The sequence below is a fragment of the Spermophilus citellus genome (genome assembly GCF_964194105.1).
Source record: "Spermophilus citellus genome assembly, chromosome: 8".
Classification (NCBI taxonomy): domain Eukaryota; kingdom Metazoa; phylum Chordata; class Mammalia; order Rodentia; family Sciuridae; genus Spermophilus; species Spermophilus citellus.
This window is the reverse complement of record NC_138189.1, coordinates 100,919,243-100,945,347: the sequence shown is the minus strand read 5'-3', so window position 1 is coordinate 100,945,347 and position 26,105 is coordinate 100,919,243. Positions and strand designations below refer to the sequence as shown.

The 26,105-nt window shown below is 33.3% G+C and overlaps 1 protein-coding gene across 4 annotated transcripts; it reads right to left on the bottom strand.

Annotated features, from left to right (window-relative positions):
- Positions 1 to 5,124: 5,124 nt before the first annotated feature.
- On the bottom strand, positions 5,125 to 26,066 carry INTS12 (integrator complex subunit 12). Of its 4 annotated transcripts, XM_081303595.1 has the most exons (9): positions 25,911 to 26,056; positions 25,404 to 25,517; positions 17,968 to 18,132; positions 16,984 to 17,074; positions 16,475 to 16,627; positions 14,583 to 14,770; positions 12,965 to 13,124; positions 8,457 to 8,603; positions 5,125 to 7,061 (listed from the first exon to the last, which is right to left on the bottom strand). In XM_081303595.1, exons 3-9 carry the CDS (start codon positions 18,015 to 18,017, stop codon positions 6,477 to 6,479), a joined length of 1,374 nt encoding a protein of 457 aa, XP_081159721.1. In that variant the 5' UTR covers positions 18,018 to 18,132; positions 25,404 to 25,517; positions 25,911 to 26,056; the 3' UTR covers positions 5,125 to 6,476. The 4 variants fall into 4 exon arrangements, with proteins under 4 accessions (XP_081159721.1, XP_081159722.1, XP_081159719.1 ...); XM_081303596.1 differs by lacking the exon at positions 25,404 to 25,517 and having other exon boundaries at positions 25,911 to 26,066; XM_081303593.1 differs by lacking the exon at positions 16,984 to 17,074 and having other exon boundaries at positions 5,181 to 7,061.
- Positions 26,067 to 26,105: the final 39 nt, after the last annotated feature.

Below are 26,105 nucleotides of genomic sequence, written 5' to 3'. Positions count from 1 at the left end.
ATCTAGACCTCACAAAACTCAAGCTAAATTAGATATACCAATTTACATTATAGTTGATGAGGAAGTAAGTAAATCTTTGTTAAGAATTGGAATCATCTAGTCAGGCATGGTGTACACACCTACAATCCCAGCAGTTTGGGAGGCTGAGAAAGGAGGATTTCAAGTTCAAGACCAGCCTCAGCAGCTTAGGGAGGTCCTAAACAACTTAGTGAGATCCTGTCTAAAAATGAAAAAGGACTGAGGATGTGGCTCAGTGGATTAAGTACCCCTGGGTTCCATCCCTGTTACCAAAAAAAAAAAAAAAAAAAAAAAAAAATTGAAATCATCTAACCTTTAAATACAAATGAGCTGCAATTTATGATGGGGTCATGTCCTAACAAACCCATTAAAAGTTGAAAATAGGGCTGGGGTAGTGGCTTAGTGGTAGAGTGCTTGCCTAGCACATGTGAGGCACTGGGTTCGATCCTTAGCACCACATATAAATAAATAAAATAAAGATATTGCGTCCACCTACAACTAAAAAATATTTTTTAAAAAGTTGAAAATACATTTAATATACCTAACCTACTGACAACCATAGCTCAGTAACACAGTATAGTTAGGAAATCAGTATGTATAGAAAATCAGATGTCTACTTGCATGATTGCATGAATAACTGGGAGTTGTAGTTTGCTGACCCCACTCTGAAACTTGAGAGTATCATATAGAATATTGCTAGCTGAGCAAAAGATAAAATTCAAAGTCCAGGGGCTGGGGCTGTGGCTCAGCAGGAGAGCACTCACCTTGTACGTGCGAGAACTTGGGTTCAGTCCTCAGTATCACATAAAAATAAATAAGTGACATAAAGGTATTGTGTCCAACTACAACTAAAAAATAAATATTAAAAAATTCAAAGTACAGATTCAACTAAATGTGTATCATTTTTACACCATGGATAAACTGTTAAGTTGAACCATCATAATTCAGAGATCATGTGTATTAGATGGCTTCCATTCCATCTCATTCTCATCTATGTTTTATAAAGGAGGCAACTGTGGAAAGATGGTGATTCAGAATCAGGTCATTTCACAGGGACAAAACCACATAAATCCAGTTATATGATGCAAGACAAAGGTGTCAAAAATATACATTAGAGAAAAGATGGCCTTTTAAACAAATGGTGCTGGGATAACTGGAAATCTATATGTACTATAATAAAATTTAACCCCCATCTCTCACCCTCCACAAAAATCAACTGAAGATGGATCAAAGATCTAGAAATTAGACCAGAAACCTTGTACCTCCTAGAAGAAAATGTAGGTAGGCCCAACACTCCAACATGTCAGCTTAGGAACTGATTTCCTTAAAAAGGACTCCTAAGGTACAAGACATAAATATCAATTGTGGGATGGCATCAAATTAAAAACCTTCTCCACACAAAGGAAACAACTAAGAGCATCAAGAGAAAGTCAAAAGAAAGGGAGAAAATCTTTGCCACCTGCTCCTCAGATAGGGCATTAATATCTAAGATATACAAAGAACTTAAAAAACACCCAAAACAAAACAAATAATCAATAAATGGGCAAAGAAACTAAAACAGACTTCTCAAAAGATATATGAATGGTCAACAAACATATGAAAAATGTTCAACATTTCTAGGAATTAGAGAAATATAAATTAAGACTACATTGAGATTTCATTTCACTCCAATCAGAATGGCAATTATTAAGAATAAAAGTAACAATAAATTTGGCAAGGATGTGGGGAGAAAGGCACACTCATACATTGTTGGTGGGACTGCAAATGAGTGCAACCACTCTGTAAAGTAGTGTGGAGGACTAGGAATGGAACTTATATGACCCAGCTATCCCACTCCACAGTGTATACCCAAAGGACTTAAAATCAGCATACTACAGTGAGGAAGCCACATCAATATTTATAGCAGCACAATTTACAATAGCTAAGTTATGGAGCCCTTCAAGAGATGAATGGATAAAGAAAATGTGGTATGCATACACATGTATTACTCAGCCATAAAGAATGAAATTATGGCATTTGCCTGTAAATGGATAAAATTGGAAAATACCATGCTAAATGAAACAAACCAGTCCCCAAAAGTTAAAGGTTGAAAATTTTATCTGATATGTGGAACCTAATCCAAACTAAGGGGAAGGGACAGATAAAAAAGAATAGAAGAAAAATCAGTGGAGTAGACAAAGGGCAGTGAAGGGAGGGAGCAGAAATGTGATGGGAAATGGGAATGAATCTAACCTTCCTATGTACATATATGAATATATCACAGTGAATCTCACCTTCATATCCATGAGATACTAACAAAAAATATATATATAAGTAAATATCAGAAAGATCAGTAGAGTAGAAGAAAGGGAACAGGGAGAGGAAGAAAACAGGGAAAGGAGAAATAACAGGAATTGAATTAGAACAAATTATATTCTATGCTTATTATGTCAAAATGGATTCTACTGTCATATATAACTAAAAAGAACAAATAAAAATATTGTCAAGACATACTTAAGCAATGTTAATGACAATGTTAACTTAAAAAGCCAAGCATAAAATTGAAAATGTAAGTAATTCTAAGTTTGCAGAATAATTTGTATGTGTGCATAGAGGAAAAGTAAAAGGAATAAAATAGAAATGTTAACAGAAAACAAAAGAAAAAACCAGGTCATCTGGTTTCAAGACCAGTGTTCTTTCAGTATTTTTCTGGTTATATTTTTTTTAAAGTCACTAAAATTTATGGTTAATATTACAGAAAACAATATGCAAAGCAGGAAAGTGATATCCGATTTCTCAAAAACAGGATTTCAATATTCAAGCCCAAAAGTTTATGTATGAGCACATCAGTTCATCTGTCCACTTATTCATTGAGCCAACAATTTACCCTCTCATTATCAAGAGCAACATAAAATCTCAATTGTGGGATGGCATCAATGTGCGCAAGACAAACAAGACCTCTTTCCTCATATGCCTTAAATCTGAATGGGGATTTGAACTGATTTCTCCTTTTGACTATTCTTCTAGTGTAGTTAGTTCCTCCCTTTGCTGGTTTTCACTTTTATTTTTCACTTCTTCTTCATGAAACATTTTATTGAGTATGTTTTGTAGTATAGGCTTTCTAGTTGTGAATTCTTTTAACTTTTATCATGGAAGATTTTTATTTCATCTCACTCCAGTCAGGATGGCAATTATTAAGAATGTAAGTAACAATTAATGTTGGCAAGGATGTGGGGAAAAAGGTACACTCATGGGAATGCAAACTGGCCCAACTACTATGGAAAGCAGTAGGGAGATTCCTCAGAAACTTGGAATGAAACCACTATTCTACCCAGTTATCCCACTCCTCAGTTTATATTCAAAGGAATTAAAATCAGCATACTACAGTGACACAACCACATCAATGTTTATAGCAGTTCAAGTCACAATAGCTAAACTATGGAACAACCCTAGGTGCCCTTCAACAGATGAACGGGTAAAGAAAATATGGTATATATACAAAATGAAATATCACTCAGCTATAAAAAAAATGAAATTATGGCATTTGCCAGCAAGTGGATGGAACTGGAGACTACCATGGAAAGTAAAATAAGCCAGTGCCAAAAAATCAAAGGCCAAATGTTCTGATATGTGGATGCTAACCCACAATAAGGGAGGTAGGGAAGGGAAGAATAGAGGTTCATTGGATTGGACAAGGGGCAGAATGATGAAGGGGGATGGGAATGGGAATAGAAAATTCAGAAGAATGAATTGGACATAATTTTTCTATACTCATATGTGAATACATGACTAGTGTAACTCCATATTATATACAATCACAAGAATGGGATCCTAATTGGAATGGGTTGTACTCCATAATTTTCCTATACTCATATATGAATACATGACTAGTGTAACTCCATATTATATACAACCACAAGAATAGGATCCTGATTGGAATGGGTTGTACTCCATGTATGTATGATATGTCAAAATACACTCTACTGTCATGTCTATCTATAAACAAACAAAAAATCTGTAAAAAAATTCAAGAGGGATAAACAAAGTATGCAGAACAAGATAAATAAAATGATAAAAATACTACTTTTACTTTCATCATTGCACAGCTTAAAAGTCTAACTCACTTTGTGATACATAAAAATACAGTCTAAGAATTGAAACAATTCAGCTCTGATAACCAAATATATCTCTATAAAAGCACCAAACTGAATTCTGAATCAGATGTTAAGTGTAATTATACATATGCATGTATTCTAAGAATATACATACATATATTACAAATAATCACATTCACTAAAAATAAATTATTTGCTGAAGTCTTCTCAGAAGTGCAATAAAAATTAGAACATGTGCTTCTCTTTTCAATTCTATATAGCACATATTTTCTATGATGGGATTAAATTTTTCACTTCAAATGCCAATATACAACCTGTACTAAGTATTACTACTTAGGCACAGAGGTGAAATTAACTGTTATGGTTGTTCAGATGAGCTTGTGTCAAGTAATTTTGTTCAGTTTATCCAAACTTGCTCTGAAACATAAACAAATGATGGATTTTAAAAAATGTCTTTTTGACCCTAATGGAGATTTGGATTTTAGGCCAAATTAATGCTTTTTCAATAGAAATTTGTTTCTCAAAACAAAAACATCTGCAGGCATATTTTAATATGCAAATAGTTACTTCACATGTAAGTAATAGGATTATTTCAATCTTGGATTCTAATTTATTATAATTAACTACCATTATTTAAGAGAAAAGTTTAAAATAATCTTTTCCTAGAAAAAGAGCAATCTTAATTTAAAAGCTTTATCTTCACAAAGATCATTTATCAATATATTTTAAATAAAGTTAGAAAAACCTAGGGATTAAGAGTTTGAGATCAGTGGTTGATAGAATGAAAATTTTGTACCACACCTGAAGGTTGATAAAACAATGCTACTCACAGTTTTCTAAATGCGGAAATTTGCTGGATTAATACTTTCTAGAAGAAATGAGGTATACATGGATTATTAAATGGTTGCTATATTTTGCTGGGAATAATAGACAGTTTTTCTGGTCTATTATTATTACATTCTATATATGTAAAATGATGAGAAGCTAATTTGTTAGTTTATAAGGCAACAACTCGGAGCCTTCACACTTTCTATATTGGCTACTTTTTCCTGTTGCTATAATGAAATACCTGAGACTGGGCAACATTATAAAGAAAGGAAGTTTATTAAGCTTGCAGTTTTGGAGACTCAAAGTCCAAAATTATGTCACAGGCTTTCACAACAAATCCCCTGGCTGCACCACTTCATGGAGGATAATATCATGATTGGAGTTCATACTAGAGGGAGAGATTACTTCATAATACAGGAAACCAGAGAATGATTCAGGAGTCAGGCTCAGGCTTTTATAACACAATAGCACACTCTGTGAGAGCTTAGCGCCCTCAGAACTTTAATCCTTTCCCAGAACAGTATTCCCAATGACCTAAGGACCTCCTACTACCTCCTACTAATGACCCCTGGGCTTCCAAAACATGAAATCTTGGGGGACAAACAAATCAAAACTATAAGCACTTTCTGACTTATCAATGTACAAAACATCGACAAGAATTAATCATTGTATAGCAGCCTCTTTTATATAATTTAATAAAATGCTATCACATTTTTGAGTAGTGAAAACTTCCTTTTCTTTTATGGTATAAAAAGAAACTGTAAGTAAACAAGTTATAAATTCCCATCCACAAAGACTCTTGGAAATGGATATTTTACTCAGTTCTCAGGAATGTGCATAATGAGGATGAGTCAATATTCAAAAATTTATTGGCTATACACTATGTGCATGTATTACACTGGCAACATGGAAGGAAGTGGGTAATGTGAGAAAAATACTGTTTATCAAAAGGGCATGAGTATACAATCTATTGGAAGAAATAGATTCTGAAATAATTGAAAGGAGGTGATTAAAAAGGCAAAGATATAATAGAGGAATCTGGAAAGTTAATTACAAAAAATTAATTTTAAAGAAGATGAAAAAATTGGAGAGAGGGAATCAGTTGAAATGACACTGATAACAGACACTGAGCACTCAGAATATTGGGGGAAGAAGAAAGCTTTACACTGGCTCATCCCTGCCCTTGCAAGGCACCACTTTCAGCAGGATCAACTCTTGGGCTTTTTGCTAAATGAACTATTTCTTTTTCTTTAAATTTGCATATACTATCATCTTCTGAAGTGCTCATCAAGAATTAATCATTCTACCCATTATTTTTACACAATATAAAAATTAATAAAATAAAAAATGTGAAGGACTGACTTAAAATTAAAACATTTTCATATTTTGCTAAATAATATTTAATATTTTAAGGTAAGAAATAATAGAAATTTGATAACCAAGATTTTTATTAAATTACAGTGTATTACAATTTATATCCTAATAGTAACCTTTGTATCTTTGGGGTAAAATGATATAAAAACCTGGCTGGTCATATTACTTCTTGAGTTTCTTTTGGGCAGCTTTCTTCTTGACCATCTGTAATCGCTTCATAGCATTGAGCTGTGATTCTTGTGAAGTTGGACCTTTAAGGGATGCTGAGGGAGTACTGCTGGATTCTGAAGTTGTTTTGCTAGTGGTATTTGCGCTGGGCCCTGATGTACCACTATTTCCATTTCCACTTAGTTGGCTGCTACTTCCTGGAACTAAACTACTGGGACTGGGAAGACCTACTTTGCTGACATTATCACAACTAACTGAGCGACTAAGGCCAGTTTTTCCTAAGGTTAGAGGTGGAGGGGGTTTCAATGGCACAGTGGGTGTACTATTATTACCAGAACCTATTTTGGAACCTATTCCACCTTTGGATGATGTTGCCAGACCAGTCAAACCCACAGGTTTCTGGTTGGCTGATGAGGTAGCAGGTTTTCCACTATTGTTTTGTGTTGTTGAACTTAATTTTGTTGTTGATGGACTGGCAGAGGAAGTTTTGGCTGCAAAAGCTGCCCACGCAGTTAGGCCACTAGTTGCTGAAGAGGAAACATTGGTGCTAGAAGAATTTCCTGAAATAACTGGAGGTGTCTAAAAAAATAAAATAAACATTACATTAGAGCCAAGTATAATCAAAACCTATATAGTATCCTTGAATATATAACATATTTACTTTTTAGTCATTTTATACAAAAGTAATGGTTCGTAAAATTTAAATAGTAACACAAAATTCATTTCTTTAAAAAACTGATCTGAAAAAACACACAGAACAAAACTTATCCATAGTTAGTGGGAGTGTCACAATTTGCAAAACAAAAAATTTTGAATGCCGTATTCTTGTTCAAATGATTCCAAAAGAAAATACAAGGAATTCCTTTTAGATTGTTACAAATCAGAGAAGAAAATAAGATTTAGTGCTTTAACTTTTTTTTTTAAACCTGAAAAAATATTACCTAGCTCAGAAAAAAACATCTCATTCTTTAGACTTTTCTTCAAATGACTTGTGAATCATTTCGAAAACTGAATCCACTCTTGGTGGACAATAACGCTCACAACTGAAATATTCAGGAGGAAGATGCCTGAGATAAAACTTCAGTCAATAATTATTTATTGAGTGAATATGTGAGAGAAAGAAAATAGCTACATATAGATTCTAAAGCCATTTTTTGTTTTTTTAAAAAATTGCTACCAAATTTTGAGTAGCAGCTATTGTACTGCAAAATACATGCAAGTGTACAAAAGTTAACTACTTGGCAGTGTACAATTTTTATAATATATTAAGATAAAAATATCTTGCTGGGCATGATGGTGCATACCTGTAATCCCAGGAGCTCAGGAGGCTGAGGCAGGAACATTGAGAGTTCAAAGCCAGCCTCAGCAATAGTGAAGTGCTAAGCAACTCACTGAGACCCTGTCTCTAAATAAAATACAAAATAGGGCTAGGGATGTGACTCAGTGGTTGAGTGTTTTATTCTATAATAATTCCAGAATATTAGTAATAAATAATGTAATGCAAACCTAGGAATGAGAAAAGTGTTATACATTAGATAGTAACCCTTAGTATAAGAAGTAGGTACCATAAAAATTCATGATTATAAAGGAGAAAAACAAGACAATGTAAGAAAATTTCCTTAATACCCAATGAGTAGGGGAAAAAAAAAATTAAGAGGATGATCAATTCAAGTACTATAAGGTATAAAATTATTGCTACTGCAGGCAGTGGTACTTAGAATTTAACTGAAATTCCTGCTGCAAATAAGTATCTAACTACACAAAGTAACAAGAAATGTCATCTTGAAATGATCACAGATTGTTCCTATTTGTGACAAAAAGAGAAAGAGTAGAGATAAAATAACGATTTTTTTCCTAATAGTAATGAATCTAAATTCAAAATATAAAGTTTCTAATGAAGTTTCTTATTAAGTAACTATTATTTAATCAAATAAATTAAGATATAAATGTAGACTAAGATGAAATGGAATGTACCTTGACTTCTGCTCTCTTGAATGCTTGGAAGGTTGTTTCTTGTTTGAGTTTAGTTTCTGGTTTCTTAACTAATGGATCTTTGACAGCAGGAGCTACAGAAACAACTGTGGGAGCTGGTTTCTGTGGTGGTTTCTGAGTTTTTTGAGCCTGTAAAAACAGTGTATTAAATTAATACAAAAATCTTAATTGAATGCATAAAACATGAAACTTGTCATAGGACTAATCACTGAATGGAAATAGAGGTAAATATTTAAAAAAAATATTGTGACAACACTGAAAATACAGACTGTTAAGACAAATTATTTTTATGATGATCATCATATTAGTAGTTTGACACATTTCATTAGTTTCTACATAGTATTAATATTAAGCATTAGAAATCATAGTTGTATTGTTTTGGAAACAATCATAATTATTATATTACATTGTTGTGAAAATAATGACAAAGAAAACAAGTTTATACATGTGCAGGATGAAATAATTTTTCCCCATCAATATTTCTAATCCATTGGGTAGTTGGTTGAATCCACTGATGCTAAACCTATGCATTTGGAAGGCCAATCACATATGCAACCAGTTAGCTTTATTTGTCATTAAGTGCATTTAAGAGCTTTCTTCTTGGGGTTTAAGCATGAGTCATTAAGTTAGAGGGTAAGTTAAAAACAGCTCAGATCATTTATATGATTTTAAAAAAGAATAGGGAGGGGGAAAAGTAATTTATTGATAAGCAATGAACATTTCTGAGTTTCTCCTACATTGCATAACCAAGTGAACTAAATCCTTACAGAAAGTTCATAAATAAAAATTTCTATGTTATCAAGAAAGAATTTCATTGCCTTTTCCTTTCGAAGCATTTTCAGTTTATTTTGTCTAATAATTTATCTTTCCTTTATTTTATAACTAAACATGCTACTAAATTCTATAAATTCTAGTCATTTCTCAGTTTTACTTTAGTGTTTTATAGGTAGATAATAATAACTGTGTAAAGAGTATGATGCAGTGCTTGAGAGCACAGCTTTTAGAGACAAATAGAAGCCGGATTAAAATACAGCTCACTTATTTCCTAAGCTATGTTTCCTCAGGAAAAACATGTAAATCTCTAAAAGGCTCATTTTCTTCATCTGCTAAGTGAATAGTACCATCTGTTTCAAAGGTGGGTTATGAGAATGAATCATAACCCATAAACAAGAGTTTAGCAAAGAATATGGTATAGGTTGTGTGCAACAATAACAGTTATTATTTATTCATCATCATTATTTACAAAGGATAATTAAACAATCCAGAGGAGCCTATTTATATTGTATGGGAAAAGATACTCTCAGTCAGCTATTCCAGAGTCTTGGACAATACTCACAGGTCCATACAATACCGAGGAAATTGTCAATAATTTGTCTCCATTCTGTAAGCCCAAGTTTGACCTATTTTATCCTTGTTTGAACTTTCTTGTGTCATCATCTTCTGCTATGATCTGCATACTACTTAATCTTAGTCTGTAAGTCTCAATTAATGCTTCTTTTTATATTAAATTTCCACATCAAAGTACATCTACCTTCAACATTACTTATAAAGCAATATTTAGATTAAGAGTATTATTAAGGATGCTAGAAGACTATATGTGGTAAAATATGAAATATGACTCTTGATTTCTGGTACTGATCTACATTTCCTCCATATTACTTATCTTAGAATGAGAACAACAGAATTTAAGTGTCCTGTCCTGGGTTCTTGCTCTGAGGCTACACAAATGAATAAAACCTCATCTTATTCATGTAATTCATTCATTTCATTTGCAAAGCAAATAAGAATAAACACTACTTAGATGAAAAGGTGATGTCTAGAAACAGAACATACATAACATGAAAGTTCAGATGTTCAGGAAATGATGCACTTAATCTATCAAGGTCAGAGCATATTAGTATATAGTGAAGCAGTGAGAGAGAAGGCTTCACGGGCAGCTGTGGTACAAAAACAGAGGGCCCATATGTGTACCCTAAAGAGTATAAAACTCATACAAGTAAGTGAGAGCTACTTGAGTTACTTAGATAAGACTGGCTAAGTATTTTATATATATTTTTAGTTGTAGATGAACACAATACCTTTATTTTGTTTATTTTATGTGGTGCTGAGTATCGAATGCAGTGCCTCACACATGCAAGGCAAACGCTCTACCACTGAGCCTCCCAGCCCATGGTTAAGAATTTTAGTTGAATAATTCTAAATATTATAGTGAATAAAATAGGTTGAAGGGAAGCAAAGAGAACTTTAAAGGGACTATTGCAATAAACAGTGACAGAGTTGTGGAACAGGATAATAAGAGAAATGAAGAGACAGAGATATGTAAGAGGTAAAATCAACAAATTTAGCAAACAAACTAAAATAGAACTAAGAGAACATCAAGAATGTTTTCTAATTCAGGTAAATTGTGGGGAAAAAACTAGAGAAGAGAACAATTTTAATTTTAAAGGTGTTGAAATTAAAGGACTTGTAGGATATCTAGTCAGCTGTAAAACCTCATGCAGAAAGAGGGTTAGAACCATAAATACAGATTTGATATAAACTATGTGGGAGAAAATTGTTTACTTTAGCAATTAAGAAAGTTACAGTGGAATAATTTTTTTAACTTTGGAAATATACTAAAAATAGATTACTGTTTGCTAGGAGCCACAAGCAAAATATATGATGTATGGCACCTTTGGTTGTAAAGCCAGCTAGCCACTGAGGTATTATTATGCTAAGATTTACATTCATATGCAAATTGGGCTCCTGCTGTTCACCTTGGCCTACTACTGGACTCATGTTACGGGGACTCATGGAGAGTTCCCATTGGTTGGGGAAGGATAGTAGGAGGAAATTCCGGGGGAGGTCCGGGGGACCCCGGGTTCCGGGAGAGGGCGGTTCCGGTTAGACGCCCGCGTGGGAGGACCGGTTTTTTGCTTGCTGGCGCTGAGAGTGTTGGCGGCTTTTTCAAAATAAAGTTTTGTTCCTGCTTGAGTGGCTCGTGATTCTGTGCCCAGCCAAGACTGCGGCAACTGTTACCCATTCTTTTGACAATTATCAATTCTTGGTGGTTTCTTGTCAATATATTGAAATGCACTATATTGCTCAAGTGAAAAAATTTTGTTTAAGATACTAGAGAGCAGGTTTAAATTATAAACTAAATAAAAATCAGATTAAACAAAAAATTGTACCATGTCAAAGATATTTACTATTATAAACAAAAAGTATGAATACAATTGAAATTTTACTACTTTCTACAGGAATAAATAAAAACACTTCATATTTCTGATTTAACAAATTAAACACAAAATGAATATCTGGAACTTTTACTTTTAACTAAGAACTTTTGACCTTAAGGAGAAATAGGTAGTCAGGAAATTTATGTAGAAATGCCTTTAACAGACATGAAATCTCTTCTATCAAGAGTTCTTAATCTGGGGCTGGGGATGTGGCTCAAGCGGTAGCACGCTTGCCTGGCATGTGTGCGGCCTGGGTTCGATCCTCAGCACCACATATAAACAAAGATGTCGTGTCCGCCAAAAACTAAAAAATAAATATTTTTTTAACATTTTTTTTAAGAGAGAGGAGAGAGAGAGAGAGAGAGAGAGAGAGAGAGAGAGAGAGAGAGAGAGAGAGAATTTTTAATATTTAGTTTTTAGTTCTCGGCGGACACAACATCTTCCTTGGTATGTGGTGCTGAGGATCAAACCCGGGCCGCACGCATGCCAGGCGAGCACGCTACCGCTTGAGCCACATCCCCAGCCCTAAAAAATAAATATTAAAAAAAAAAATTCTCTCTCTCTCTCTCTAAAAAAAAAAAAAAAATTAAAACAAAAAAGAGTTCTTAATCTAAGGCATGGGAAGAGAGACCTGGGGAGAGATAACTCATTGAATTACATAGCAACTTCTTAATTTCTTTAAAGGGAAAATTATGAAATGAATTACTTTTTAAATAAATAAAACTATCCAATATAACAAGTTATGTTAGTGAACAGTAAAAACAGAAAGTATTTTGGGAAAATGAGATAAATGGCCAGAGAAAATGACACACATAGATGGAAAGATAAAGATTCATGAATAGATGCTGCCTCTGCATACAACTTGTAAGTTTGGTGGTTTAAACTCAGTTAGATATAGACATATTTTCTTAGCAGACTCAACAAACACTGAGGCTTTTTATCTTACCACTTTTCAAGGTGCTTTATTGTATTATATGCTGCTTATAAATACACTGACATAAATAAGGAATGTTCATATTTAGTGAGTCTTCAATCCTGCTAATCTATATTAGAATAAGTTAAAATCTGAACAGAGAAAAATGCATGTAATGTAATTTTCAGGCATAGAAAACAAATCCCACAAATATACTATATATACAAATATTAAAATAATCAGCTTATTTTTATTTTCAATGTTAAATGTCCAAATTTTTATTCTGAAAGCACATATCAAAAAAAAAAAAAAAAAAAGCATGAGAGACAGTCTAAAATAGAAAAAAATATGATTCCTACCATTCTTTTCATTTGTCTGGTACATCGAGCACAATACCACACCAGGCGAGGGTCATTCACTTCCTTGTCTGTCACCTGGGGTTTATGGCAATCTTGGTGGTAGAGATTATGGCACTCTTGACATTCTACTAATTGATTACCAGATGCCACTGTCATTTGTCTAAGAAAAAATATATCATGAAACATTATATCTTTCTGAATATAACAATTTAAAGTCATTGCAGGATTGTTCCAGTAAAGCTTAGTATATTCAAAGAAAAAAGAAACCCAGAAAAACAAATAAAAAAATCATAAATCCCAATATTTAGCCTGCAAAAAAACTTTCTTTCTTTAAAAGTGTACGCCCAATCATCAATAAATATATAGGACTTACTAATTAAGTTCGGCTATATTCTCTTCATTTCCTCCCCATTTTTTTTTTCATTCTCCCAAAAGGTAGTAGAATTTGACCAGTACTCTAACAGTCTCATAATTCTTTTTCAGCTTTATCTATTAAATTTCTTTATGATAGTTAGCTGTTAAATTGTTCTGTCATCATCATTAATGAGTTACCAAAATATAAAAACTGAACCTAATTATCTACAATGCTTAGCATAACACTATGTAGACACGGGGCATTCAATAAATGTTTGATCAAATGAATAGAATGAAGTAGTACATGTACCAAAAAAGGTAAGTTCTAATAGCAAAAAAATCTATCATCACATATACAGATTATTATAGTGAGTCTCTTGAAGAAGGGTTACAGTTAACTAAATCACTCCCTATTAATACTTTACCATTTATTTATAAAATTGTAACTTTCATAGTAAAGGCTGAGATAAAAAATATATTTGAAAACAATGAAGTTCTCACAAATGACCTTATTTAGAAGCACAATTATTTTATATAAGAATTACAAAAATACAGTTGCTTACTCAGTCTCAATGTACTCAAATAAAAACATTTTTATTAAGTAAATAGCAACAAAGATGGCAATCATTTTTGTTGTTAGGTGATGAAAACAATTAACACTTACAACTAACCCCAGACATCAAGCTATTTCTGATTTTGAAATGTGTTTTATACTAAGCAGAATTATCTGTTTTGTGTAACTATGCATTCAAGTCTTTAAACATCACTTAATATAACCTACATGCCCCTTTCATTTCCACTATTCTTAGAAAAAGATGTAATGGTATTTTAGGAAATGATATATATCAGCTTATTTTTATGAGTGCTATCAATAATTCAGAAAGGAAAAAGTGACATAGACTTTCTAAAAAGAAAGATGGAGGAAACTAAGTCTACTACTAAACAGAAATATGCAATAATCACTTCCCCTCGAGAATCCAAGAATAAAAAAAGGGTTACTATAACACACAGATTAAAGAAGCTATAGTTAAGAAGATAAAAAATTTGATAATTTTCAAGATTAACATCTTGAAATTGCCATACGACATAATTCATAAGGTAATAATCTATTATTTCCTCTTCACTCCCAAATAATCAAAACAAAAAAGAAGGTACCCATTAATTACAATGATTTTGTGGGAGAAGAGGAGAGGTGGAAGATGTTTGCTATTAAAAAGAAAAAAAAAAGGAGAAGAATCATCATCTGTAGCAAACTACAACTTACCTACAAACAACACAGGCCAACCCCATCTCCATGGCAAAATCATCAGCACTAGTCTCCTCAAAACTAGAAAGATCAGCCATAGCTAAATCCTTGCTTGTTTGGACGGTAATGGGAGAGGATCGTGTCTCTGGTTTCTCTAGTCTAGGTTTCTTTGGAATATCAACTCCTTCAGTGACATCTGGTTTCATCTATAAAAAGTACCCAATCAGAAATAATAATGAAAGTAATAGTAGAACAAATTTTAAATCACTGATAAATAAGATGGACAGTGTACAATGACCAAGTCTGTTTTACAGATATTTTCAAATAAGGCCAGATATGCCCACTAAAGATCTGTAAAAGAATTATAACTAATTTATAATCAGCATATAAAAAATAGCAATAAATAAATAAATAAATCAGAACAGTTTAGTATATATCTGTATTTCTCTTGGCATTCTATCAAAAAATTGTGGAAGTTCAAATGAATTTACTTATGCTATCTTCTTTTTCTTATAAAGATGCTTTGATTTGATAAATAATAGCACTATTAAGGCTATTTTTATTTTAAATATTTTAAATCATGAACTACTAATATTTAAAATACATTGAGAAAAAGTAAATAATGAGCTATTTACCAGCCACCCAGACTTAACTCATTGCTTTAAAGCTAATTATGGTTCCTTTAAGACATAAATATTATAGATAAACCTGATGAACAAAAATCAAAATCTGGTAAGATGTGAAGAATTTGGAATTCTTGTACTTTTTTGGTTAGATTATAAATTTAATACATCCACTTTGGATAGAAATTTGGCAAAGCCTAGTACTGCTGAAGATGTAGATACCCTACTACATACACTTTAGGAATAATGCTTTAAAAAACTATTTAATATGTCCATAAAGAGATAAGGAGAAAGCTCCATTATAAAAGTAAAAGGAAAAATAACCTAACTGCTTATCAGGAAGGGAATGGATAAACTGTTTTATTCATAGAATGCATTTTATTTGGTAGCTAAAATAAATATCTAGATCAACATGCATTGATATAAATTTATAACACACATTGTTGAGTGGAGAATAACTTTTTCCCCCACCAGAGGACATATATACACAGTATGTACCATGTGTATAAGTTTAAAAGTACAAAAAAGTAATATCATGTAGTTTATGAGCAGTCACTATGTAGTAAAAGTATGAAAATATGCATTAAGTATGCCCCCACTTTGAGGGCAAATTATTGAAAATATTTTTAGTGTAATTATTTTGATAATTACTAAAATTCTAATTACTATTTGCAGAAATCATCCAAAATATACAATCTCAGAATTATCTATACTTAAGGTGCTACCATTAGGTAACAAAATTTATGTTTAGGCATTCACATCTTTACTCTTTTCTTTTTTTTGTACTGAGAATTGAACCCAGGACTACTTAACCACTGAGCTACATCTCTAGATCTTTTTATATCTTATTTAGACAGGGTCTCACTGAGTTGCATAGGACCTCACTAAATTGCTGAGGCTGGCTCTGAACTCACAATCCTCCTGCCCCAGCTTCCCAAGCAGCTGGGATTACAGATATGCACCACAGCACCTGGTTCTTGTCTATATTTCTTTATAACCATTCCATCCAAAATCTCTGAATTATGGAGTAAAGCTTACATTTGAATTACTACACCCCCAGGGCTCAAATATCTGTTGACAATGACTTCAGTAAATAGTTAAGAGAAATGCTTCTAAATTTTACTCATTTTTCAAAAATTCAGTATCTACAGCTATCAAAATATATTTATTGAATGGTTATTCTGTATCTATACATAGTATTATGTAAAAGAAGAAGGAAAAGCATTATTTTTGCCTATGAAACATCTGAATTAGTTTTTCATAAATTAAGTTAAAATAAAATCTTACTTTATCAGCAGGTCTCTTTTCAGCTTCCTTCTTTACCTTTTCTGTTGCAAGGACTTTGCCATTATTATTGCCAGAAGGAAGACTGGATGATGTTTTTGGCTCTTGCTTAATAGAAATAGATTTTGTGTTTGAAATTTTGGGAGGTTCCACATCCTAAAAAATAAAATAAAAAAATAACAGTAATTAAAATATCCAGACTAATAAATTGTAAAGAATAGATAATAAATCCAAACAATTTTCAGTTAAAAACTAAGATATCATGGCCAATATAACATATTTTTCTTAAAGGACTTGAGAAATAATTACCATACAAAGTGCATATACTTTAAGTATGATAAATTTTGACATTTGTACACACCCATGACTCCATCACTCTTATCAATAAAATGCATATATATCCATCATTTCCCCAAATTTCTTTGTGGTGATTACAAAGTGATTACAAAGATAGTGATTATAAAGATATATACTAGAGAAACTTAGGCACTGAGCCTGGGACATCACCCCACCTTGAGCTTCAGATTCTGATTGAACTTTGGCAAATCTTGTGATTCTATCTCCCCCTTCTCAGTCTGGTATCTAGGTTCCCAGATCTGAAAACTTTGAAAGAATGTCTTAATAGGTGTTAAAGAACACAATAACCATTGTCATTCACATAGAGCCCATGATGTGCCAGGTAGATACTACTCTAGGTGATAACATAATTTAAACAATTCTGAAATCTTATTATTCTCATTTTGCCAATAATCAGAGTCTGTGTGAAATGAACTTACTGTTTCTGAGTTTCCTCACTATAAAATGTGGGGAACACTTTGAACAATACCTATGTCAAGCATTTAAACAATATCTATTTACAAAAGATCATTATCACAATTGAAATTAACTAAACACATAAAGCACTCAGCAAAGCGCCTGGGACACAGTAAATGTTCAAGCTGGTATCATTATCATTATACAATTACATTTAAAAAAGTTTCTCTGGTTCCAAAACATATATTCTTATTACATAATGGCTGACACTAGCTGCTTTGTTATTATCAAGATTGGAGTTATACATCTGATTTCATCCATACCTACTTTTCCCTTAAATTAAGCTGTCCATATTTAATTTACTTGGTTGAAAAACCCTATCCTTTTAATTTATTATATTTTTGTCCCTAAACATTAAGAGAATAATTAGAAGCTGTGATTACTTTAAGCAGCCTTAAAAAAATTCTGATCATAAAGTATTGGAAACTGAAGTAAATTGTGAAAAAGTAGGTCTCTATACACATCAGGCAGTGGAACAGAATATTCCCTAGACCAAACTAACTTTTCTGTGTGATTTAACAGTTCCCTGAAAGCTTAAGGGAAGAAAGTCAAAGAATACAACTTCTTCATGCCAGAAAGAAAGATCATCATGGCAGAGATTGTTGTGAGATAGTCTAAATATTACCATTATACTACTACAAGTGTTACAAATTTCTTTCCAAGCTTTTTATTTATGTAGGTACCTTTTGAGTTGGACGATAACTTGAATCAATGCCCCGAGCCAAGGATTCATCAAGCAGTGCTTTTAGCTTTTCAGCAGAATCTTTACTCTTTGAATGTAAGAAACCTAGTGCTTTCAAAAAAATGGGATCAAGTTCCAAGTTCACAGTAGCAGCCATTGCAAACACCTGAAGGAATAAAAGAGGTAGAGGTAATTAGTGAAAATGTACAATGACTTAAGTCAAAGTTTTATACATTTTGTTCTTTTATTTATAGTAGATAATACTGTGAAGATGATACAAAATTTAAAATTTCCAAAAGGTTATTACAGATAAAAGTTTCTTATTCCTGACTGGTGTTATCTAATTCTTTTCATCTGGAACAACCAGTGTTATGTTTTTTTATGTATCTACATCCATGACATAATTTTAAGTGCTGATTATATCCCTCATGCTACAGAGCGCATTCTTAGGTGTTTTAAGATACATATATAGTTTCAGCACACAGGAAACTAACTGAATTTAGGCCAAGTTTACTACATATTAGAATTTCTCCTCTTAAACCTACAATAAAAACAAAGATTTAGTGTGCATGTGGGGTGGGGGAGCAGGCAGGTCACAGGAGGGCAACAGTTAAAAGGTGCATTAATTGATGGCTACAGAAGTAACTACTGCAACTTTTACCTCAACTCTTTTTTTTTTTCACTTCCTTAGTGCTCTGCCCCAAATATTGACTGTCTCAGAAAACATATTAATAAAAACTTTATTAGTTCACATTTAGATTGTGGTATCTCATGTATCAACCTTATTTATTTATTTTTTTTAACAGCAAGGTTTCTGAGGGATGGCTCCATATCTACTACACATATCTCACAGAGCCTACAATGTTGTGTGTCTTAAGGAGCTTAAAGAAAAGCTGAGATAGTTGAACACGTACATCAAAGGCTTAGAAAATTCTAAAACATTAAAAAGTTTTGCTTTTAGTTAATAACAGTGCTATCAGGTGGTTCCACTTTTGGTTGTCACTTTTTTAAATATCTCTCCAGGCAAAGAATTATTAAAATAAAAATGTATTTTTTGTGTGTTCAATCCTTTGATCAATATACTACAGCTTGAACTTCTCTTCTATCCTTGAGGTTAATATTATAATAATGCAACACATTAGCTTCACTGCAGTTAAGGGTCTGTCAGTGATTCTACAGTAATCTTCTATTTTCAGGGACTTAAAATACCATTAAAGCTTGTTGTAGGTTGAATCATGGTATATGAAAGCACGGGCCAAAAATGAATTTTCTTTATGCATTTTCCTTCTACTTCCCTCATCATGTTTGATAGGAAGCACATACAAACACCCTTAGGCTTTTTTTCAAGTTTCCAAGAAGGCATTATTTATCTATTTGATAAACTCAAAGTTATTGTCAAATTCTGTGCTCTACGAAAGTATCATCTAAATCACCTCTACAAAGGAGCCCAAAGGCCAATACTATAAGAAAAAAAGTAATTGTTCAAACAGTCTTATTAGTAAGGATTTGACAAAGTGGAAAAGCAGCTTGTCACTGCTTAAAACTGTATTATTATATATATTTTTTCTATAAAGTGGTAGGAAAAGATAGTTTATTTTAAAATTTACTCATGGAGTTGGGGATCATGTATACTTTAAGGAAAAAACAACTTCTCAGTACAATTTCCATGATTAAAGGTATAAACCTGCCACTCCTCCAGAATGTACAAAGGGAACACAGTCTTACCTTTCTATTGGCCTAATTTTATGTAGGTAAAGGGTACAGGGATTTATTATATCCAGAACAATCTGTTTTACTGAATACTGACCAAGGGTTGATACCTAAAAGAAACCTTGTAGTATTCTAGAAAGAAATTACTTTAAATTTATATGCTAAAAAAGATGGAACCAAAGTATTGTTACATATTTCTATAATAAGAGATAAAATCAGGTGAAAACAGCACATAAATTATAAGAAATCATAAATACCAATATTTAAACTTCAGAGTCAGTTCTTTATATACAATTCTGTAATTACATAACTTAACAGGCTTTGTACCTCAGTCTAATTACTGACATGTCCACAAGTCCAGTAGTATACAATGTGGATGAAAAAATGTTAAAATTTCTATTTTTTAATTACAAAATAAGCTATTAATATACAGAGTGATGCATGTAATTGGCCATATATATGTATACATACACTTAAACAGACCCTCTCAATTTTTTAACTCATGGAATAAATGAAAAAAGTTTTGGAGGCCACTGCTCTAGTCTATCTAGCAACTTTCAGTTTCCCCTTTCCTCTTTATACATCATAGTTGCTTTAAGGTACAAACTAATCTTACTTCAAAATTGTTCCAGTGCTCTCATTCAGCTCAGTTCTTCTGCCTCTCCACGTTAACTTCATTGCTAGCTCCTACTAATTATAAACTCTATTACCCTACATTTTCCATTTTTCCTCAAGCACTCCTTATCTCTCTTTACTTTCACCACTTCCTCAATGACATCACATCCCTTATAACCTCCACCAAGGCAGTGTTCCTTTGTCTTGTTCCTTCTCAAGAGTAAAAAAGAGGTCTACAGTGAACTTGACTTTACATTATTTCTTTTAGAAAAAAAGTCCATGACTATTATTTATCATCTCTTGAAGTTCACATAGGCATCTTCACTGTTAATAATATATAAAGTATCTGCACCAGGCTCTTATTCCTCTCTCCCTGCCATCATCTTTGACAACTGAGAATCTATCAATGATCTTTTCCAACTTCTACACTCAGTTTATTTAGAATTTCAACCTTAAGGTGCTTTATCTTCAGCCATTAAAATTTGAAACTTGTCACAGTACTCTTCTTTTTGACTACAATCAATCTTCTTTTTGACTACCATCTCCACCACTCTTTTCCATAGCCTTAAATCAGTAACTTCCTCAGGGTAACAAGTTAACCTTTCTTCTCAATTTATTTATTTTTTCTTTTTTTTACTCCCATTCCACCTGGTCTTTGAATTTATAAAGGCCTCCAATTTTTGGTTCCCTATGCTTTCTGCCTACTGGCACCTTCATGCCCAACTTCTTTTCCTCACCAAACAGGAAACAATGGTTAAGGTTAAAGTAAAATACTCATGCTTATGTGTTTTATCTTTTATATTTTAATTTTTTACCTATTCCACCTGTCTCTATTGCCTTCTCTATTTTTTATTCTCCCTTGTTACTGGAAAATATACATAGTCATAAGGAAGTCATAAAGGAGTATGTTATTTGCTGTACCAAAGACATTTTCCTTGAGTTATACCAAATTGTGTTACTTCCATAATTCCTTTCCTGTACATTTAAAACCTATAACTAATGTACATTGTAAAAGAACCATATTATTTTTATTGTACCTTAAAGTTGAGGAAAACAAAGTCCTATATAAATGAAAAACAAAACATGAAATGTAATATGTTAAATGAAGGCTTAATTTAGAAACCTAAGTGTTGCCTTAAAAGGGAGGGGGGGAGAGAATGTAGAAATCAATATTTAACTGTCAATGACCCAGGGAAATAAAAGCAGTTGTGTTGGTAAGAGTGAGTTATTAGATCATTCTAGGAATGAGTTATTAGATCATTCTATAGCAAATGTATATAAGTAATACAAAAATCTCCATCACTAAGCAATGATCTTTTTCTCTACTTCTTATTATCCTTTTTGATTTAATGTAGTATGTTATTTTATATCCTATCCATATTACATTGCATGGTCTAACCTTTGAATAACTCTGCCAGCACTGTAAGCATCCTTGCCTCAGTGTCCTGTAGTTTTACCTACGTGTAGACACCATCCAGTTATTTTCTCCCTGTCTACACCAAAATTCTAAGTATAGCTGAGAGGAATACATATATACTCTGTATCTCCAGAGTCACCAACTTCATCTTGGCCCTCAATACAATTTATCAATCCTATCATGTTTCCCTGATAAGCTCCTTTCCCACTTCCTGCAAATACCAGTTATACATTTTCCATTTTCTTTAAAAGTGCATCTCTACTTCAGTAGATAGCCTCACTGATTTCACAGAGAAAGCGGAAGCTATCACTGGGAATTAAACCAACTTCCTGCCACCCATCCTTTCCACTTTTCCACCTGATAGAAAAGGAGATGGTTCTTTACACAATGCCACTTGTACTTGGATCCTATATTTTCCTACACTTTCTGGAGCCTTGAGCTATAAATTATAATATTTTTTATTATTTATGACTTTTTCTTTCTAGTGGCATTTAAATTTATTTGAGACTTTCCTATCCTGTCTTCTATCAAACTTCCTCAGAACATCTCTATTTTTTGCACTTTTTATTCATTCTTTCCACTTGGACTGCAATTTCTTCAATTTGACCTTTGCCTCACTATTCTATGAAAATGCTTTTACCAAAGTCATTTTTCAGCAAATATGATAAATAGAATTTTTCCCTTCTACTTCTTTCTCCGTTTTTTTTAAAAAGGCTCGTCCTGTTTCAATTAAAAATGAGATCCTCAAGGCTAGATTCTGGAATTCTTAGTCTACTCCTTCTTTAAAAACATGTTGTCCAGATCAGCAGTATAGGCATCACGTGGAAAAATATTAGAAATGAAAACTTCTGGTCTCCACTCCCAGACCTACTGAATTTTTTTTTTTTTTTTTTTTTTCTGAGAGGCCTAGAAATCTGTGTTAAACTCTCTTCGGCAAGTCTGATCCACTCTATAGTTTGACAGCTTCTACCCTAGATCATTTGATCTACAGTCTTTTACCAATGATTTTAAATTTCTTTCTCCAGACTGTGCCTCTCTTACAAGATCCAATTGCCAGCTTGACCTGGCTATTTCACTGGGACCTCCTAATGAACACATTCCTAATAAAACCTCTCATACACTCTTTTCTTCTCATCAGTTCTTCCTCTAGTATTATCTTTCTCAAATGATATTTACCCCATTGTAACAGCATGAAAACTGGGAATCAGATTGAATTCCTCCATTTCTTCAACTCCTACCCCCAAATTCAATCACCAAACCTCTTAAATATATCTCAAATCCATCTATCTTTTTCAATTCCTACTACTACCACTCTAACTCAACTTATCATCATCTATTATCTGGCCTAGTGCAATAGCCTAACTGGTCTCTCCATAACCATTCTTGTCCTCCTTTAAATTTTTTCATTTCATTTATTTAAAAATACTTTTAATCACTTCTCATGGTCCAAAGTTAAAGAACAAGATTCTTAACAAGATCTCTAATGCCTTACATGATCTGGTATTACATTTAAATTAGTTACAACAGTATATGGCACAAAATATAAAATTATTAAATATTACCTTCTATTTCAGGCTACTCTCACTCTGTTATATCCACATGACTTATTTCAAGTCCTCCAATATATCTCAACCTTTCTTATCTCAATGCTTTAGTAGAAAGATTGCCTTACCACATTTTAGTCGTCCTTCAAGTCTCAGGGTGGTTTTTTTCCTGCTCATTTCCTCAACAAAATTAGAAGTCTTACTATTGTATGGCTCCCAAACTTTCTATATTTATTGGTAATAGTCATCAGTGTTAATCATATAAATGATACCTATATTTCTTAATCAAATGTAAATTTTCTGAGGGTTGGATAGGTTTTACATACTGCTGTAATCTCCGTGTCTACCAGAATGCCAGGCAAACAGTTGGTCTTTGGTAAATGCTGATCAAGTAAATATAAGCTCGGTACTTTCTCTTTCAGAAAAGTTTCTCCTACTATAAGTTCTGTTATATTCTTTTTTTTTTTTTTTTTGGTTTCTTTCCACTTGTACCTCTAACTACTTATTTTTGTGGCTCATTGCCTCATTTCTACTGTTCTTAGTATTGCCCAAGTATTATATCCTTAGCTACTTTATTTCTGTTACCAACTTATTCTTTGGAAATTTTATAGATATTATGTTTTAACTATCATCTCCAGGTTATTTCATATGTCTTTCCTTCACTCTAATCTCTCTTAAACTGGAACTTCATATGCCCAGTTACTTAGCAGACATGCTTACCTAGATGCCCTATTAGTATCTCAAACCCAGTTAAAACTAAAATTGATATTATGAATATCTCTCCCAAAGGTTCCTTAACTTGTACTCTATTTCAGTAAATGATATAACTCTCTGTTAATGAGGTCTGAGGTCTAAATCTTTCTCTCATTGAGTTTTTCCCTATTCCTTATATCCAAAACTATAAGCCGGCCTATCCTGTAGGTTCTGACTCAGAATGTGTTGTTTTTCAGTTGTACTGCTGCTACTAAAACTCAGGTCTAAATTAGCTTATTATTATACCAATAATCTAGTTATTCTCCTTAACTTCAATATTTGCCATATTAATTTTTGTGAAATGCAGCTTTCTTTTTCTTATTTTTGTCTGAAAAATTAAGCTTTCCCATTGCCTTCAAAATAGAGCCCAAATTTCTTGGCCTGGCATTTAGAAGACAATTCATTAACTGACATATAGGACCTCCATTCTTTAGACCCAGAAATTCCTTACAGCAGAGCCAATACTATTTTTTTTTTTCTGCCTGGAAAGCTTTTTACCTATTTAACTTCCACATCCTATCAATACCCAGTTCAAATATTACTTCTCATGAAGACTCTGGAATCTGCTATGTTTTTCCACCCCAAATTCTTTTAATAGTTTCTTTCCTAAGGTATCTTTTGTTACTTTTTCATGGTGCCAGGACTGTCTACCTTGAGCCACATTCTTTTTCACACAGGTGTTATTATCTCTGTAAAACTGAGTACTTTTTTTTTTTTTTTTACTATTTTTTTGCTTCTTTGTAAATTATCACAAAAGAAAGGATATAGAATTATTAGATTAAGTGATCAAAGCAAAGTATAACCATCTTCTCTCTCCCACATAATTCTAATCATTCCCAGGTCACTTCAGCAAAAGGTAAAAAAGAAACTCCAGCCTCCAACAAAACCAAATGTTAAAAAAACAAAACAAAACCCGTCTCTTGTATGACTAGGAACTTGTACAATGTTCTTATCTACAAGGCTGTTTTCCTAACCTTTCACTTGGCTTAAATTCATTAATGTCAATGAAGGGTAAACTTTACCAGAGAAGGGATTTTTTGTTCAGTTATTTCTCTGTTCTTGCAATTTAATGGGTGCTTTTACATTTTTATTGAATCAAAGAACTAGATTTTTGCTTAAATGTCATTTTTTTTCTGGGTTTGTCCAATCAAAATTGGGTAGTTATAAATATAAATGTTATTTCCTAGACCTCATTTTCCACCCTACATGATAATCTCAGAATCAGCTCAAAGTTGATCATCTGCATGTGCACAAGATAAACAAAAATGACTGAATTCATGCAGAATGCAATATTACAGCTACTATCTCACGACGGGTCTGGAAAACCTTTCTGTTTATGTCTTTGCAACGCTTTTGCAATCCTTTTCGATAAATATTCTTTTAAAGATGCTCCCTTACATTCCTCCACGGAGTACTCAGCCTTGAATTACATTAACGCCTCAGAGACACGTCTGGAAACGCAGGACAGGCGAAAAAGGCCCAGAATCCAAAATTAGTCAAACTGTAGAGAAGCTGAAAAACAGCAGGAGACAAGTAAAAACGAATGTCAATCCTTTGATCAAGCAAAACACACCGAGGGCCTAGCACGGGGAAGGTTCTTGACACGGGAACCAGATGATTAAAGAGCTGTACAGAGAGGTCACTATAACCCTCTAAGGACCAAGACACAGTTCCAAGGACTTAATCCCTTGAGCTGGGTCCCTAGTCCACAACACCCTCGGAGGAGGCAGCAGTGCTCTCTCTAAGGGGAGAGCGATCGGGCTGGGGCACGCTTCCACCAGCAAATTACGAGGTTTACCCTAACTAAGCGAGAACACCAAGACCACACAGAGCTCCCACTCGCCCCTCGCGGGGGTCTCGAGCCTCCCAGAGGCATCTGGGAGCAAGTCCCTCGTCATAACTCACCGCTCCGCCCCGCCACTCGGTCTGTTCCCGGTAGCTTCTTTCGAACCGGTCCGCGCATCAGCCGGCTCCGAAAGAGGTAAAACAAAGGTTCCCGCAGCAGAGGCGAGGGAAACGTTTGGCAGTGAGACAGAAGGAAGTGACGTAACCCATCGGCTTCCGGTCCGCCGGATTATGAATGACGGGTGGCGCGGGTAT

What these genes read in the sequence shown, in the direction of transcription:
- INTS12 (XM_081303594.1), bottom strand. Translation starts at nt 18,123, where the DNA reads ATGGCTGCTACTGTGAACTTGGAACTTGATCCCATTTTTTTGAAAGCA. An exon ending in TTGGCCTGTGTTGTTTGTAG is followed by an intron (nt 13,125 to 14,582) that starts GTAAGTTGTAGT and finishes ATTTTTTCTTAG; the next exon opens with ACAAATGACAGTGGCATCTG. An exon ending in TCAAGAGAGCAGAAGTCAAG is followed by an intron (nt 7,062 to 8,456) that starts GTACATTCCATT and finishes TTATTTTTTTAG; the next exon opens with ACACCTCCAGTTATTTCAGG.